Below are 16,221 nucleotides of genomic sequence, written 5' to 3'. Positions count from 1 at the left end.
AAGACACTCCACTTACAAATACTTCTAAATTCTACCCATTAATTAATGGGTCTGTGGATCCCACCGATTTCAGCAGAACTTGATGAGGCCACATGTAGCTCCGAGAGCATAGCCTTGCCCTAAAGTCCTGCTCAAAAGGGTTTGACTCCCATTCTAGAAGTGGTAGAGGCCCTGCATTTTATAATGTAGGCCCAGGATATAATGTATTTGCTCAACTGGTGGGGATTAGTCTCCAGACTTTAAGCACTTTTAAAATAAAAAACCCTCCCACCCTGTTACTGAAGGAATCACAATACAAAAGACCATAGTCAGCCTCTTTGCATGCTCAGAAGATCCCTCCACTGCCTCTGTACCGGTCATTAAGGAACCCAGAGCTGCACTGAATTTGAGGAAGAAAGACAAAAAGAGCCATTTAATTTTCAGCTTCATTAAAAATCTATTCTTTCCACATGTGAGGAGGCCTGGATTAGTCTGGGGGCAGATCATGCTGTTCAACCTGCTAAAAGGATGATGCAAACTGGTGAACAAAGGTAACTTTAAGCTGTCCTGAATGAGGTCCATTAACACTGTCAAATAGCCTCCCAAGGGAAGTGGTGAAAGCCTCATCGCTTGCATCATTTAAACCTGGACTGGAAGAGGCACTGGAGAATACCGGGAGGTTGTAGGAATACTCCTGGCTGGCATAGGGACCAGAGGAGTTGATGCTGTAGGTCTGCTCCATTTCCGATTTCTGTTATTGGATCACTCAGTTAAAAGCAAAAAAAGGTAGTAAATCTGTTTGTTTAAAAGCATTCTTTTAGCTTGAACAGAATATGAATTAATTCAGGACTCATTCATGTTCTGTGGAGATTGTGAATTAGCATTTTATTTTAGCCATAAAAGTGGTTCTCCAAGCTCCCGTTATCTGCACACATTTCCTTAATTAAATGCAGTCACTCTAAGGTTAAATGTAAAAATACCTCATTTCATGGTAAAGGGGAAAAAAAGGAATCCTCAACCAATTACTAGAGAAATGCATCTCTATGCAAAATACTCAAAGAGCAACTCTCCTGAGAGAGCAGGAGACAGAAATCACACCCAGTTGCTTGATATTAGTCTCTGCACAGCTGCTTTATGCTCTGTTCTTAATTATCATAACAGTACCCACTAGCACTGCAAAGTTAGGGGCTGTCATCATTTCTATTCTAAATGGTCCTTTCCACAGGTTTATAGCCCAGCCATAAAACTCAACTCTGCCATAGGTGGAAACTCAGCTGCTACAGTCTTGGCCCACGGAGATTTTCAATAAATGCAGTTTGAATTGAATTGGTTGTTTTCTAGTTAATGAAGGGGAAAGTGCCAGACTGGAAGCCTTAATTATATTCCTGGACTTTGGCAAGTCAAAGTGACTTCTCGGAGGTTTCCTTTGTAACTTGTTCATGACAGCAAATCCTTTTCTATGCCAGTGGGTGCCAAGATTATGGACAGAAAAATTTGGGAACATCTGCTTAAGTTATATCCCAACTGAGTAGAGGAAACGCATGATAAAAGGTCACTAGGTTACTCTGTCTAGAGAGTAAAGCCACCAAGGAAGATCCACCACCCAAACCACCCCATTTCTTTAGCACTTGTATAAAAGCCAGAGTATCATTATAAGAGGAAAATTAATGAAGTGAATGAGACTCTTTACAAACCATTTTTTAACCCTAACAAGAGGAACTGATGCTGAAGGAATTAATATTTAAAGGCACTTTTCATGTGGCACTTTAATTAGAGTGGTTCCAAGAGCTGCTATAATTAAAGTGCCATGGCATCTTGTGTATCAGCATCCCTGTGCTTCAAAATGGAGGCAAAGGTGCTTGAACTAAAGCTCGTTTGATGAGCTCTAGTTCAGGCCCCCATTTCAAAGCCTGGGAACGCCGATACAAGACACAGGAGGCTGCTGCAGCACGGTCATTGCCATGCTCCAGCAGACTGGATTAATAATTACAGCGCATCAGAGCAGCCTCCGCACTTGCGTACAGGCACCCCAAGCGAGGCAGCCGAGGCCACGCAGCACCCCAGTCCCATGCTCCAGCCACTAGGTGGCACCACTTGCTGCAGGTTTTCCCAGGCTAGCCTACGGACCGGGAGGCAGACTGACCACGCCCCGCGCAGCTCATGTGGATTCACCCGAGGGCGCACAGATCCCTTCCACATACCTTGCTTTAAATGAGCAGTGACTCTCGCACAACCGCCCAACGCCTCGAGGAGCTTTTGGTTCACTGAGGAGTACGGTTCATTCCGGGCACACAGGGGTACAGAGCGATCATCCGCCCAAATCCTGACCGCAGACTTATGTCCTGGCATCTGATGGAGTAAGCCCTCTGCTTACAACATCTTACGTTACACATCCCTGGTTGAGTTAGTCTACAAGGTGCACCTCTACCCTGCCTTCAGACTAAATGACCAACTACCTCTCTGGTTTTTGAAAACACCGAGCCTTTGCCCGAGATCACTTCAGCATTCGGTCATCTTCCACCCCCCTTTAGGAATTACAGAAGTGGACCAACTTTTAAAAGACTTAACTGCTCATTTACACTACCTTTATCAAGGCATGCCGTGATCGTGGCACTGAAATGGGTTATCTCGGGAGGTGGGGAGTCTCCATCCTCAGAGGTTTTTAAGGCCTGGCCTGACAGTCCTGGCTGGGATGATGTAGTTGGGGTTGATCCTACTTGGAGCAGGGGTTGGACTAGATGCGACCTCCTGAGGCCCCTTCAGCCCTCATTGTCTGTGATGATGAAGACTGACCCCTGGCAGTGTCTGCATTTATTATGGCCCAATTATTTCTTTCACTCGCTACAGTTTTGTCTATGGAACAGTTCAAAGATGCCCCGTAGTCACTGTCAGTAGCCCTCATTCTCATGCACTTAGTGATGCTGGCACGTTGCAACAGGGGGCAAGCTCCGGGCTGGGTCTCATGCCAGTCTACCCACTTGTCTCTATGGGGCAGCCTGCCTAGTCTTGCCTGCCATGATTTGGCTGTTTCCATAAACAGGTGGAAAGTGCAGGAGACTGCATATTACACACCCCAATGCCAGGGGGCACTATCTGTGGCTCCAAGCCTCCCCTACACTGCAGCCTCACCAATGGCATCCACAAGATACTCACACCCCACACCACAACTGGTGCTCTAGGGTTTCACACCTCCCCCAGAGCAGCAGGTCATCATGCTGAAGCTACAGGTCTTACTCACAGCACACACTTGGCCTCCTAGTTGTGCAGGACTTACCAGGGTCAGGACTCACCCCTCATACTCATCATCCTCACAACTGATTCCTTCTCCCAGGGGGAGGCCCAGGTGCTGCCCATCAGGCTTTCCCACAGCCTGACTCAACCCCTTTCCAGGCCCTCTCTGGGGTTACACATGTACCCCCTCCTTTGGGACTCCAGGGCTGCCCTCCCAAGTGGAGGCTCAGGTGGCCATAGCTATGCCTGGCCCCACCTAGATCTTGCATCCTCTTTGGGCTCAGGTGGCCATAGCCATGCCTGGTCCCTTGTATCCACCAAGCCATGAGGGCTGGGGGATAAGGCACCCCAGCCCACCTTCCACCAGGGCAGCAACTGACCTGGCATTTCCTGGGGACTCCCACACCACTAGCAGCCCCACCAGGCCACCCATCCCCAGAAGGGCACAGTTTTAGGTCATACTTAGGACCAAGAACCCTCTGCTCTTACCTACAAGATGTTTCCTACAACCTTTCAGCTAAGCAATACCCCTACCTGAGCTGCCAGCAGCAAACTGCTGGGTTTATATAGGCAGCCAGGGTTTTAAAATGGCTGTGGCAATCAAGCACCTGCTGGCTGCTTGACTCAGCCCTTAAAGTGGCAGGCACCTTAAGTCCTGAATTAGTTTTTTGTTGTACTTTACTTTGGCTAATAGAATTTCCATAGGAATAATAAATGCTATTGGAACAGCCCTAATTATGGCAGAATGATGGTCGCACCGGGGACCAAGTCTCCTGTGAACGACTGATGCAAAATCAGAATTCACGAGTGACTTGGGACTTGGCGCCTTGCAGCGGAGCAGAGGCGGTGCCCTCAGGCACTCTGGAGAGGAAGCGAGGGAGACGCTTTAAACAGCTCTGCTTTTAAAGTGTCCCCTGATAATCAATCCACACACCAGCACAGGCAGCGGCCCTGGAGGAAACTGTAAGTGTTCCACTCTGCTGGCTGGAGAGAAAGGACCATGACTGCTGGAGCTGGCAGGCAAGGGATATGAGGATGCAGATGATAAGGTGTGACCCAGACCATGAAATGCCCCACTGTAACCAAAGTCATGGTCTGGGACTAGGCAGAAAGGCGAAGCTGTTCATCTACTAGTGTTCTCATCCACCAAGGGAAACACCCCTCAAAGGCATGTGCAATACAAAAACAGAGCGCTCAACCAGACCTAGGTATTTATTTTCTCACCTCTATAAATTTTTCTTCATTCACTTTTTCTTCCAGCGTGTCTATGGTTTCCAGCTTTCTGTTGTAGATCCCTGGTGAAGAAGGAACTGGTATTAACCAGAATATGGGCAGATGAGTCCCTGCTGAACTGTATTGCATTTTGCACCTCCGATGTGTATATCTTCCTACTGTGTTGCATGTATCTAGGGCCACATTGCACTGTGGTTGTGTGAGCGCCTGGAATTGAAGTACCTACACTGAGATCCTGTTTGCTCATCTCTGCTCCCAAATCCACGATGAGTTTCCTCAGTGTACAAAGGCGACTGCTTCTGATTCTTACAACCCCCGTCATCGCTGCCAATCACTCACAAGCAGGGCTGGTTGTACAGACACTGTTTCTTGGCCACAGAGTCACAGAATAAGAAGGTACAACTCACACTGACTTCTGTTTAGGTCAGGGCAGAAGTGGTTGATAGTTTGATAGACTGATTCAGTTCCTTTAAATATTGGGAACCTGTTACTGGTACATTGCAACTGCAAAATAACTTTGAACTTCCTAACAAGAAGCAGATCTCCTCTATCCTGAGAGCAATAACCTGTCAGCCTAGCAGCCATATGAAGAAAATCCTATTGACTTTACAACATTTGCAACCATATTTTAGCCCAATTCTGGGCCACAGCAGTGGAACTGAGAAGAATGCCAAGTGTCTGTTAAGGTTTGTGTAGGAGGTCTTGAGAGGAGAAATGTTATTTCTGTTGGGAATATTATTCTGTTATTCTTTCTTCTACAATACAGCAAGTGAAACATCAGGAATAATGAGTAAACTCCCAGTGGAGCCCATATACTTCTTGTTTCTCAAGACATTCATAAGCTATACATTATCTTTATTAAACTATAAAACATGGCTTAATGTTCACTTAGTGGGCACTGGACTCTATTAAATGAAATGCACCAGAAATAGAGCAGAGCTGTTAGCAGACTACTGCAGCGCCTGTCTTGAACAACTGTAGATCAAACAGCTGAACAGGAATTTTCTCCTTTTACTGTGCCAGCTTTCCATCAGACGGGGAAGAATTAGGAAGCAGTGCCATGGCGCCAATAGCACGGGAGGACAGCGGTTGACATTGCAGGTTGACACTGCACGTTACCAATGTAAGCTCAGAGGAAAGCGTCTGCAACGAAGAATGGGTTGGGCGAAGGCAAGGATCAAGGTTTTTCCAGTGGAGGACTGAAATGTGCTCTGGCATGCCCTGTAGAGCCTCACATCCAGCAGAGAGATTGGTGATTACAGATGATCATTATACCTCTATTTATTTAAGAGGTCTGACAGCAGACTTTATGCTGCCACTTCAACCTAGTTCTAGCCCTATGTATTCAATTATCATTATTTAATGATGTCAAGCGTAAGCCATAAAGTGGACAAGAATTATGTAAATCCTTTCACTGCTGAGTGTGCTGGTGTCTGGGCCCTATCTCGCTGTATGTTGCTGTCATTCCTCCACTGGCCAAGGAAGATGCACTTGTTTGGGGAATCTCAAGGGTTTCTCTCAAGGCCCAGAAGGGAGCAGCACTTCTGTGCTTGCTTTTTTTCACCCACTACCAAGTGTGCAAGGCTCTTTCTTTATAGCCAACATCTTCGCCAGCTCGACTCCCCCCACAGAGTCCATGCTCGCTTTCCTTCTGCCCATGTGTGCTGCCAGAAACCATACCAGAACCTAGTGCTCTTACCTAGTCCAGCACCCGGGGAAGCAGAAGAGACAACATCCAGAAATGACCTCAGGGCACTCTGAACCTAGAAATCAAAGCAACAGTTAAAGGTTTGCTTTTGTGATCATTAATACATTTACGCTGCAAAGAACAGGCATCTCTGGCTGTCTTGGGACCTTCCCACTAAAGTGGAGCCATCCTCATGGATGTTACAGCTGTTGCCTTCTGGCACCTTCCCAAAAGCAGAAATTCAGGCCCTGGGCAAGTTAAATCCCCATAGTGATAATGAGGTTAAGGACAGTTATACAAGTGATGTATCTAGCACCTAGGAAAGGTATTTCTGTAGCACAGTGCCAGCCACCCAGACAGGTCTACCATGATGGCCTCAAGGCAGATGCAACACTGCCAGCTTAGATTAAAAGGCAGTAAAGGAGACTTGATGGTGAGTCTGGATGGACAGGAATAACTGACTCCTGATTTCTGGCATGGGTTGTCTGAGGCCTCATAGCACCTCTGGGAGGGCGGGCACTGATATCATTCTCACTGTACAGATGGGAACCAAAGCCAACGCCTTGCCCAGGTTCATACAGGAAGTCTTTGGTGGAGGAGACTGGAGCCCAGGCCCCCAGCTTGCACCCTGATCACCAGACCATCACCATCCTGCTGCTCCCTTTTTGCTCTTTGCTACAGCAGACTGTGCTGCCGCAAACACCTCCGCTCTCCTCCTCCCTGGGGTTCATGCAGCAGTGCTGCTACGGGTGCGTGCCCCAGTTACCAGTGCGAGCGGTATCCTTCCACTGACATCCAACGTCCACTCCTTGAACTGCACTGCCAGGGCCTTCTTCCGCATCTCTGTCACCTGAGACTTGATTCTCTCCACCTGCTCCCTTTGCTCACGTTTTCTCTTTACCTCTGACTTCATCCTGGCTAGCCTGTAGGGCAGGGGCATACAGTTTAGAAAGACACTGTCATGGCCTGATCTAAGCTCCACTTGGTCTCCCCTGAAGAGCTGCAAGAAAGAGAGTAGCTGCTCACTGCAAGTCCTGTACTTTTAGGTATGAGGTTTCTTCCCCAATGAGGGATTTGCTGTTGTGGGCAATAAATAGTCAGCCCAGATATCTGAATTGTGGGCAGCCCTTGGAAGGTGAGAGAGTTTGTGTTGTGTAGCATATGCCTCTCCTGGAGGTCCATGCAACTGAGAATCTGAACGAGGAATTTCTGGGTACCAGGTGCATGATTATGGAGAAAACCTTTTTTTTGGAAAGTGCAGTGAACTCTCTCGGAGCCCAGAGAGCGACAGGCAGTGAGGGGCAGAATCACCCCTGGTGCAACATGACCGGTTTGTGTAGTTACAGCAGTGATGAATTTTGCCTTTAATAACTGAACACATCTATAATGGTGCTAATCATTAATTATGTAGAAGTTCTTCAATTTTCCTGCTGAACATTTTAGCGGGAGCTGAGATGTATAATTTTGCTACACTTGATTTAACAACAAAATTGCACCATTATGCATTTGTCTCGGAGCCTATGTACCATCTCATGTAAAGGTTGCACTGGCAATGAACTATAGTGAATTAATTTTCTTATGTACAATCACACAATGAAGTCCTCACTGCTTCAGGACAGGATTAATTCAGACTTTTGCTTTTTGTTGAGAATGCAGAATTCGCAAGTCTGAACCAAAACCTCCTCCTTTCCTTCTTGATTGTACCTGCTTTGCTTCTCTGACCTGTCAAGGATGCCTTTGCCAGTCCTCCATTTTGTACACAGCACATGAGGATTTTATTAAACTCGTTCTGTGTAGGCTTTTTTCAAACCCCACTAACTTCTGAAATGCTTCACAAAATCAACTGCATGACCAGACTTCACTATGCCTATTGTACAGCATTTCAGCACAGCTGGAGGGAGTAGTCTGAAGGTATTTTTATACCCATGTCAAAGGACTGTTGGAGTCTTTGTCTCTGTATTGAGATGAATGTGCAGTGCACTTCCACCGCTCTTAGTTGCAGCAGTCTAAAGCCAGCCCAAGTAAGTGGTGTTACTCCCATTTGCGCTTCTGTTACTGCTTTCTGGCCAAGGCAGGGGTGGATTTCAAATTCTTGGGGCCCTAGGCCCAAAGATCATGGGGCTAGCACGCTAGTGAGCAGCTGGCATCCCCCTAAAGCAAGTGCCAGACAGCTGCTGCAGATGTGGCTCACGCCCCAGATAAGGTGAGGCAGGGTTGGAAAATCTAATGTCCCTTTTCCGGATGCTTTCACACACGCTGCAGGGAGGGGTGTGGAGCCACTGGTCCCATCAGGGGGTCAGGAAGCTGCACCCAGGAAATAAAATGAAAGCATCAGGCCCCCCTTGGAGGGCAAGGCAGAGGCAAGCAGTGCACCTGCTCTGATGATTAATCTGGGTAGTGCCAAGCCCAAGGCACAGCATGCGCTGTACTTGCAAAGGGCAGTGATTCTGCTTCTTTAGGCAGCTCCTTTCATGCGCTGCCATAGGCAAAGGCCTGGGAGTGCATACCCCATCGGGTGTCCCTAGGTGCAGGCCAAAGGCTGTCCCACCCCAGAAGCTTCCTTCTGCTTGAAGCAGTACCGGGGATGCTCAGCTCATGGGAGGTGTCGTGAGAGTGACTCTTCCAGGCAGAACGAAGCCTGTTTCTTCAGGAAGGCAACCCCCAGCTCCCAGTCGGAGACGGGCGAATCAGCTGGAAGTGCTGGCACCTTTTAAACTACTCCAGGCTTTATTGCAGTGTGACTCAATTCAGAGAAGAAAGAAATTTTTCCCTCCCTGGTCTTGTGCTCTCCTTGGCTTCCTACCTGGATGCTAATAATGTGGAGGAAAGAAGAAGGCTGAGGAAGATCTCCCAAGACTGGGAAGCGGCAGGAAAATCCTGGGCTCACTGAACTCCTGCTGCCGCCGGTGAGACCAGAACATCACGGCCGAGCTTTCTGGATGTTAACTGCTGCCCTCATCTCTGCTCTCCCATGCTCAGTGACTCATGGCAGGAGTTTCATACCCGAACAGGGTGACAGCAAAACCCTGCAGTGCTACCATGGTTATTCTGCAAACCCCGTGATGCAGCCAGCAATGAATATGCAAATCCCGGAGAAACTAAGAACACAAATCCCTTGATAATACCACCTGAGGATATGCAAAACCTCTTATGGTCTCAGCCGTGTAAATCCCCTGGCACTGGCATCTAAGACGCTGACTTCAACATCTCTTCAACACACTCATTTCCTGAGCATCGAGTCTGATGCTCATTATCTATCCAATGACAAACATGACTCAAACCTTAAACTAGAACTACCATCCCAATGCAGCAGGAAGCTGCGATAAGAGCTCCAGGAAGCTCAAATTTCGACTCCAAGGGAAACTCCAGTGTTTAAAAAAATAACTTTGGTTCTGAATGAAAAATAGAATTTTAAAAATGTTTAGCAAATTAAAAAACAAGTTTTAGAGCAAATGAACCCATTTTGTATCAATTTTTCCAAAACAAAGTCAAGCCACTGACATGTCTCCAGCTGCAGGGCAGGGTGCTTGGATGCTCTGAGACTCTGGTTTAAGCCAGGAACCCCAGGATGCCTGGCTCCAAAGAGCAGTGCTTCCCCAGAGCCACAGACCCTGGCAGCAGGAGCTCCTGAACCACTCCCCAGGGCCCCTGCCTGTATTTCAGTGGACGTTCATCAAAACCCTGTTTTGTCAGAAAATGTTGTGATTTTCAGGGATTGGCAGAGCTCTCAGATGCCAGTCACTAGTCTACCCACATGTACTTTCAAGTGCAGGTACACTGGCGTTAAGTGACTGTGTGCAATTCCATTCCTCGCCGCTGAACCGTTTCCAGTAAGGGTTATTCATGTGCCTCTACAATACCTTGTATGTGCATTAGGAACACTAGCGAGAAAGCAAGTGAGAGAGATTGAAGCACAGGCCTTGTTCACGTAACACTGGGAATGCCTATCATCTTAGTCTAGTGTCTATGCATGAGACATTTGTGTCAATATTTTGCTTCCACAAATCCTGACACTCAAATCCTGACACCAATTTTTAAACTGCATGCATTATTATGCAGGCAAAACAGAGTATATGCAAATCCAAGTCATCATTGTACAACACCAGACATGAGAATGAAGTGATCTGGAAGTTAATGATTCATTCTGACATCATTGCAAGCACCTGTGGTCCATTGTACAAGCACAAATAATCCCTTCTACGCATTTCTGAACAGACATTCAAACGGATGAAAGTATCGTCTGTTCATTTAATATACCAATTTTTATAATGCCTCCATGCTGGGAGATAGCATTGAAAAAACCCACAACACTAATCGAATAACACTGTGCAAATGATCCCGGGGGGGGGGAGCTAAGGATTAATGAAAAGTCTCCAAAAGAAAGTGATGAGGAAAAGGAAAAAGCAACATAGCCAGAGGGGTGCGGATTTCAAGTGAATGGACCTACAGGGAATTACAACCAACAGGCTCAGGAAAAAAGTCTCGGGGAAGAATCACAGCAGCCCTGCCCTCAGTACAGCCCGGAGAAATTCTCAGGATGGAGCAGAGACGGCTCAGCCCATCTCACTGCTAACTTTGGGATGGAAGGGATGAAAAGAGCCTCATGCACCTTGGTACTGGCTCTAAACAACCCTGGTTGATCCCAAAGGACTGTCTTCTGTCCAAGAACACCGCTCCAATAGAGTCAAAGGGGGAATCACCCCCGCTCCCCTGTTTTATGCATACCACAGAAGTGCAAAACTCACCTACCTGCATAACACAATGCCGGTCTCACTGTCCTGCTTACCAAACACTGGTTATCTGCGTACTGGATAAGTGCAAGAGTGGCTGAAGTGCACATCTTTCAGTCCCAGTGTCTGCTTTGTAACTTAACTGTATTCCCAGTAACTGCATCCTAACTGTAATGGCAGCAGCCAGCTTTGTAACTAAGTGTACTCCATTTAAATGGCACAGAAACAGGAAGGAGGGAGCTGCTGTTAAAAGGGCTGCTATGAAAAGCCTTGAAAAAGATGGGAGAGAGTCAGTTTTGGGGCTGCTAATGTGAACAATGCCCATTAACAGTGCGGCATCACTCGCCCCAAGTAAGCGCACAGGCTACACACTGCACATGCATATGAGGAGCAGTATTCTGCCTGAAGTCTCCAAAAGCCATTGCTCAGATGTGTCTCCCACCTGCTGGCATTTATCCTGTCTTTTTGTCTTGAAGAAGAGGACAGCCACCATCCATGGCACAGGGTGTGTGGCATGGGTTTGGTGGTACAAGAAGTGCTTCTGCCAACCCAGACTATGGTCAGAGCGTCCTCACTAAGAAATCTACTGCTTCTGGTGAACTGGAGGCAGATCCCATCAGAATAGTGTATGACCATGGGGTGCAGTGTAAACCCACTCACCTGTTCAGTGCTGTGTCAGGCACCTCTGTTTTCAGCTCTTCCATAACCATCTTCATCCCTCTCAGGTAGGGACCCGGTCTTGCAGAAATGTCAAACCGAGGGTTATGCCTCATCAGATACTCGCCTAGGAAATGAATGGGGTCAAACTTGGGCGGATCTGTGCTGGTGTCGAGCACCTTCTTTCTTTCCACTTCCATTAGCAGTTTTTCCACTCCTGGGACTAATGTAGGTAAGAGTTTGTCGAGCAAATAGGCCCGGGTATCCCGCGTCTCCTTCTCGTCACTGAACCATTCCTTGGACAGCCAGTCCAGAGGCTCATTCTTTTTTATCTTCTCTTCTTCTGCCTTACAGGCCTGAAACTGTTCCACCTTTGTCTGCTGCAGACTCAGTGCTCTCTGCTGTACTTTCTCATAGAAAGTCTCTTTCCACTGAGCACCGCTTCTGGGGCACAGGAACTCACTGGTCTCTTTGCTTCTCCTTTCCTCCCTGACAGGTTTGTTCTTGACGCTGAGTTTGGGGAGTTTCAGTCCAGAGTTTTGGGCTTCTTCCTCTGGCTGAGCAGCCATATTTCACTGCAATAAATGCAAAAGCAGACTCATGTCAGGTAATTCTGGAAGGCACGACAGCAAGATAAAAGGGGACAGAAAAATACAAACTGATACGCTTAGAAAATAATCAGTGGATACTACTGTGTTCCTTTTCCAATTCAGATACTACTACTCTGCCATCCTAAATAGATGCAGAGCCTTTCCTTCTACGATCCAAAAATGCTTTACAAAAATAAATGAATTATGTTTCACAACAGCTTCAGGAGATACAGAAGCTAAATGACCATTTCTCTTTTTCACAGATGGGGGGAAACTGGGGACCCAGATCACCCACCAAGCCAGAAGCCAAGGTGCGGGTGGAATTAGGAGTCCTGCCTTTCAGTTCCCAGTTCTAAGCAATGGATTACAATTCTCCCTTGTGTGACTGCTTCTCTGTAGTTCCCTTTCCATGCTCCAAACTTCTCAGCTAATTGCAATGGATGTGAGATACAGGAAGTGAGTCATGCACAGTAACATGCCTAGAGTGCTTTCCATGTCAGATCTGCACACCTCTTTTCTGTTAAGCAGAACTATGCGCTTTTTCTCTAACTTTCCCACGTGCCCAGGGAGCACTGACCCACGTGTCGGATACAAGGCCCAGTTTATTTCTTTTGCAAATGTTTTTCCTCTGCACATCTGCCAGCGTGGAATGTTCCTCTCGGCAGAGGGGACCGGAGCATCTGCTCCGGGAAAGGGGAGCTGTATACCAGGTCGACACCGAGACTGTACAGTGAGCTGTTCCGCAACATCTGTTTTGGTGGGTCGCTTTGTATGAGACGGTGCTTCTGGCAGACCCCATATCCCTTGCTCTGCTGCCTGGCTTTCAAAATGTTCATTCTGCAGAGCACCAGAAAGGAGCGCCTGGATTATGAGCCACAACTTGAAAGTTGCTGCGGTAAGCCTCCGCACGCAGCGCTCTCATCCACCTCCCTGGGTGTTACGTACATGGAATGCAGGCAGAATGTAGACTGACTAGTCAATTCAGAGGCTGAGAAATCACCCCCACCCTGCAAAAAAACCCAACCCAGGCTTAGACAGGAGCAAAGATTACATCAAAATGAGTAGTGTCACTAGGAGACAGGTTGACTAAAGCTGTGTCGTTCCAAGCGAAGCCTGAAAGTCCACCCTGACCTTGCTGTTGCACTCCCCTTCTCAAGCTTCTTTTGCGGGAGGCAGTTCTCACTGTTGGGTCCCTGCGGTATCTGTGTTAATAGGTTGGCTTTTGATATATTCTGCTATTTCCACTTGCAACTTGAACACTTGTGGCTGCTCCAAAGTGTTTAGCCTTTCAGGAAAGGCATAAACATGATAGATGGCCATCTCGGCACCCCAGTGTAATTGCTAATACAATGATCTGCAGGTTCAGAGCCGCTGCCTGAGTACAAACATTTGTTGCAAGAGGTAGGATGCTTCATAGTGGTAAATTTTTGGGTCTGATTTTTGGAGGCCCTTAGTCATTTGCCTGCTAAGAGTTATTATCTGCTAAGGAGATACATTAAGCTACCTAGCTGGCCTAAATAAAGGGTTGTAAAATGGTAGCTGTCTTGCCTGCGAGAGGACATAATGTGTAAAGGAGCATAGATTTATAAAGGTAAGAAGGGAACCTATCAGCAGTATCACCTTGCTTCTTGCTAGGTGAGTTTCTTTTGGTAAGATGAAAACCCAAGTTCCTTTTGACCAATAGTGCAACTTTTTGCCAGAGAAGGGTGTTAACTTGCTGTCCTGGGTGGATCCCAAATCAAACAGTTGTGTTGTGCCAAAATAAACTCCTCTTGACATTTCAGCTGGTGATGGTATTTTTCTTCAGGTCCTTTATTATACTGCCATGAAGTGTTTCTGCTGCATTCTGCTTGAGAGAGAACTGCATTTCAGTGCTGACGGATGTGTTCCTCTACCCCTAACCTACCTGACTAGGTGGGTGTGAAGATTATCTAGGACTTGTAACGAACTTTTAGATCTTTGAATGAAAGAGATAACCAAAGGGCAAAATCTCAGTTGGCCTGATTCTCCACTCCAACTTTATACTGCTGTAGCTCCAAAACTGGGGGAAGAGAAGAGAGAGCTAGGCCCACTGCTTTAGCAGCTAAAGTAAGCAAAGCAGGAGATGGAGGAACACCGAAGAACAGCAAATAACTGTTACAGGAGGACCAACGTTTGGGGCAGACTCCAACGTCCCTAGCATGTTAATAACTATGGGGCAAAGGTCTCAATTGCTGTGAACTGCCAGAGTATCACTGACATCTGTACATGTATGCTGATCTACACCCGCTGAGACTTTCTACAATACACAGAGCCCTTCCCAGCTATGACACTCCCAAGCAGAGTCTGGCCTGATAGTCCTGATAATGACAAGCGCAGTGCACAGAGGCATGCTAGCATAAGGCATACCCATGACATCTGAAATAATATGAACTTCCTTGCAAGCCTATATTCAAAGTCAAGGCAAGATACGCTGTTCATTGTTTAGTAGAAGACCATTTTCCTGGCTCCCTTCCTCTGTGACAAATGCTCTTGATGGAATCCAGGCAGGTATGGGTTGATTCCCTCTCTGCCTGCAGTATGCTGTAACGCTGATAAAGATCCATTCAGCAACAGGATGGGTTTCACTAGAGAGACTTTTCTGGGTAAAATATGGCCAAGGAATGATTTGGAGGGTGTCTGAGCTATTGAAAGTCTTTGGAAAGAAGAGTCTCGTCTGTGGAATTTGTTGGCCCTGCTACTGATCCAGAGAGCCTTGGCTTTTTCCCCCAGACAGCTTCACCTGGGCTTTTATTTAACTATTCGCTAACATGCATGGAATACTTTTTCCTCTTTTAAATCCCTCCTAAAATCAACTCTTACCAAGACTTCCGTTTTGCTTCTTGGAGCTCTAAAGAAGAACTATTTTTCTTACCTTCCCAGCAGGTGCTGAAACAGAAATGTTTCCCCCCCTGTTCAGAATGGCATTGCAGATGAATAGGAATTTAATACATGCCCATCTGTTCCTCCCCATTAAAAAACTTACACGCGAATTAGGGATTTCTCGGTCCTGCTGTGGAGCCAGGCGGCGAGTTTTACTCCTCTGTGTGTGTGTTTGATGTTGCTAAGCAATAATCCCAAAGGTTGCTATGTCTCATCTGTGACTTAGAACTGCTGCGGACTGTCTTCTGCCTTCGGCAGCTCACTTGAAACTCTTCCTCTGCGAGCTTAGATCACTCTGTTTCACAATCAAAAGAAAGAAGACGATGGCATGGCAGAACATATTGCATGCAACTGAAAGGCTGCCAGCACGAATACCCACAGGTGCCTGCTGAGAGTAGGCTGACCTTCAATGATTCAAGGAGCACGAATCCCAGCCCTGCTACAAGTGCTGGAGACACAAGTGAGAGTTATAGGGTGAGCTGAAGACTGAACCAAACAGATGGGGGAACCCGAGAGCAATAAAGAGAAATTATTTCCTGGCCAAATTTAATTAGACATTGGCAGGGTCTTCTTTTCATTAAGAATAAAGTACTTCTGGAGTGGCCTGTTGGATGAGGTATTTGCAGTAAATGCAAGGTCTTCCAGGAGCTTGCTCTTGAAGAAGACCGGATTTAAAATAGAACCGGGGGTGGGAGTCCAATGACTGGCTTTTTTAATATCACTTTTCCCTTATGTTCATAAAGGGGGACCTGTTCCATAGGCTGCAAAGGAGAGGAGGAAGGAAAGTGATGTGAGTGGGACTAATTCTGCTCACAGTTGCACCAGAATATAGCTGGAGTCACTCCTGTTCATTCAGCAGGGTTAGGCTGGACTTACACTGATGTAACCAAGAATAGAATTTGTCCCAGTGACTTTGGTATTTGGGTTTTTCCAGGACATGGTGTTTCTATTATGTTGGCTTTCTTTTCTTTTTTGTATTTTAAGCTGCATGACACACAGATTGAGCCACCTCCATCTGCACAGGAACTTTGGACTATGACTTGGTATTTTGGTATTTATCACTGGAACAACTGACTCTGCTACCCTGCAGCAGCGTTAGGGACGTGCATTTTACAAAGCTTGCCTAAAGCAGAAGAAAGGGTAAAATATATGACCCTCTTCCACACTCAGGTGCATCGTGTGCCTGAACCACGTTCTCTGACCTGCTCAGGAA

The 16,221-nt window shown here is 46.9% G+C and overlaps 1 protein-coding gene across 2 annotated transcripts in view; it reads right to left on the bottom strand.

Annotated features, from left to right (window-relative positions):
• EFCAB5 (EF-hand calcium binding domain 5) overlaps nucleotides 1-16,221 on the bottom strand; it is a 48,586-nt gene that overhangs the window by 26,170 nt on the left and 6,195 nt on the right. Inside the window, exons 3-8 of one of the 2 annotated variants that reach the window (XM_059717429.1) lie at nucleotides 15,112-15,303; nucleotides 13,728-13,953; nucleotides 11,521-12,092; nucleotides 6,897-7,053; nucleotides 6,143-6,206; nucleotides 4,435-4,505 (exon numbers count right to left, since the gene is read on the bottom strand). In XM_059717429.1, the coding sequence (XP_059573412.1) occupies nucleotides 4,435-4,505; nucleotides 6,143-6,206; nucleotides 6,897-7,053; nucleotides 11,521-12,086 (858 nt within the window). In that variant the 5' untranslated portion in view covers nucleotides 12,087-12,092; nucleotides 13,728-13,953; nucleotides 15,112-15,303. The remainder of the gene's footprint in view (nucleotides 1-4,434; nucleotides 4,506-6,142; nucleotides 6,207-6,896; nucleotides 7,054-11,520; nucleotides 12,093-13,727; nucleotides 13,954-15,111; nucleotides 15,304-16,221) is intronic. The other variant, XM_019494929.2, reaches the window with a different exon arrangement.

Source organism: Alligator mississippiensis, chromosome 14 (assembly GCF_030867095.1).
Source record: "Alligator mississippiensis isolate rAllMis1 chromosome 14, rAllMis1, whole genome shotgun sequence".
Lineage (NCBI taxonomy): Eukaryota > Metazoa > Chordata > Crocodylia > Alligatoridae > Alligator > Alligator mississippiensis.
This window is presented reverse-complemented; position numbering and strand designations above follow the sequence as displayed.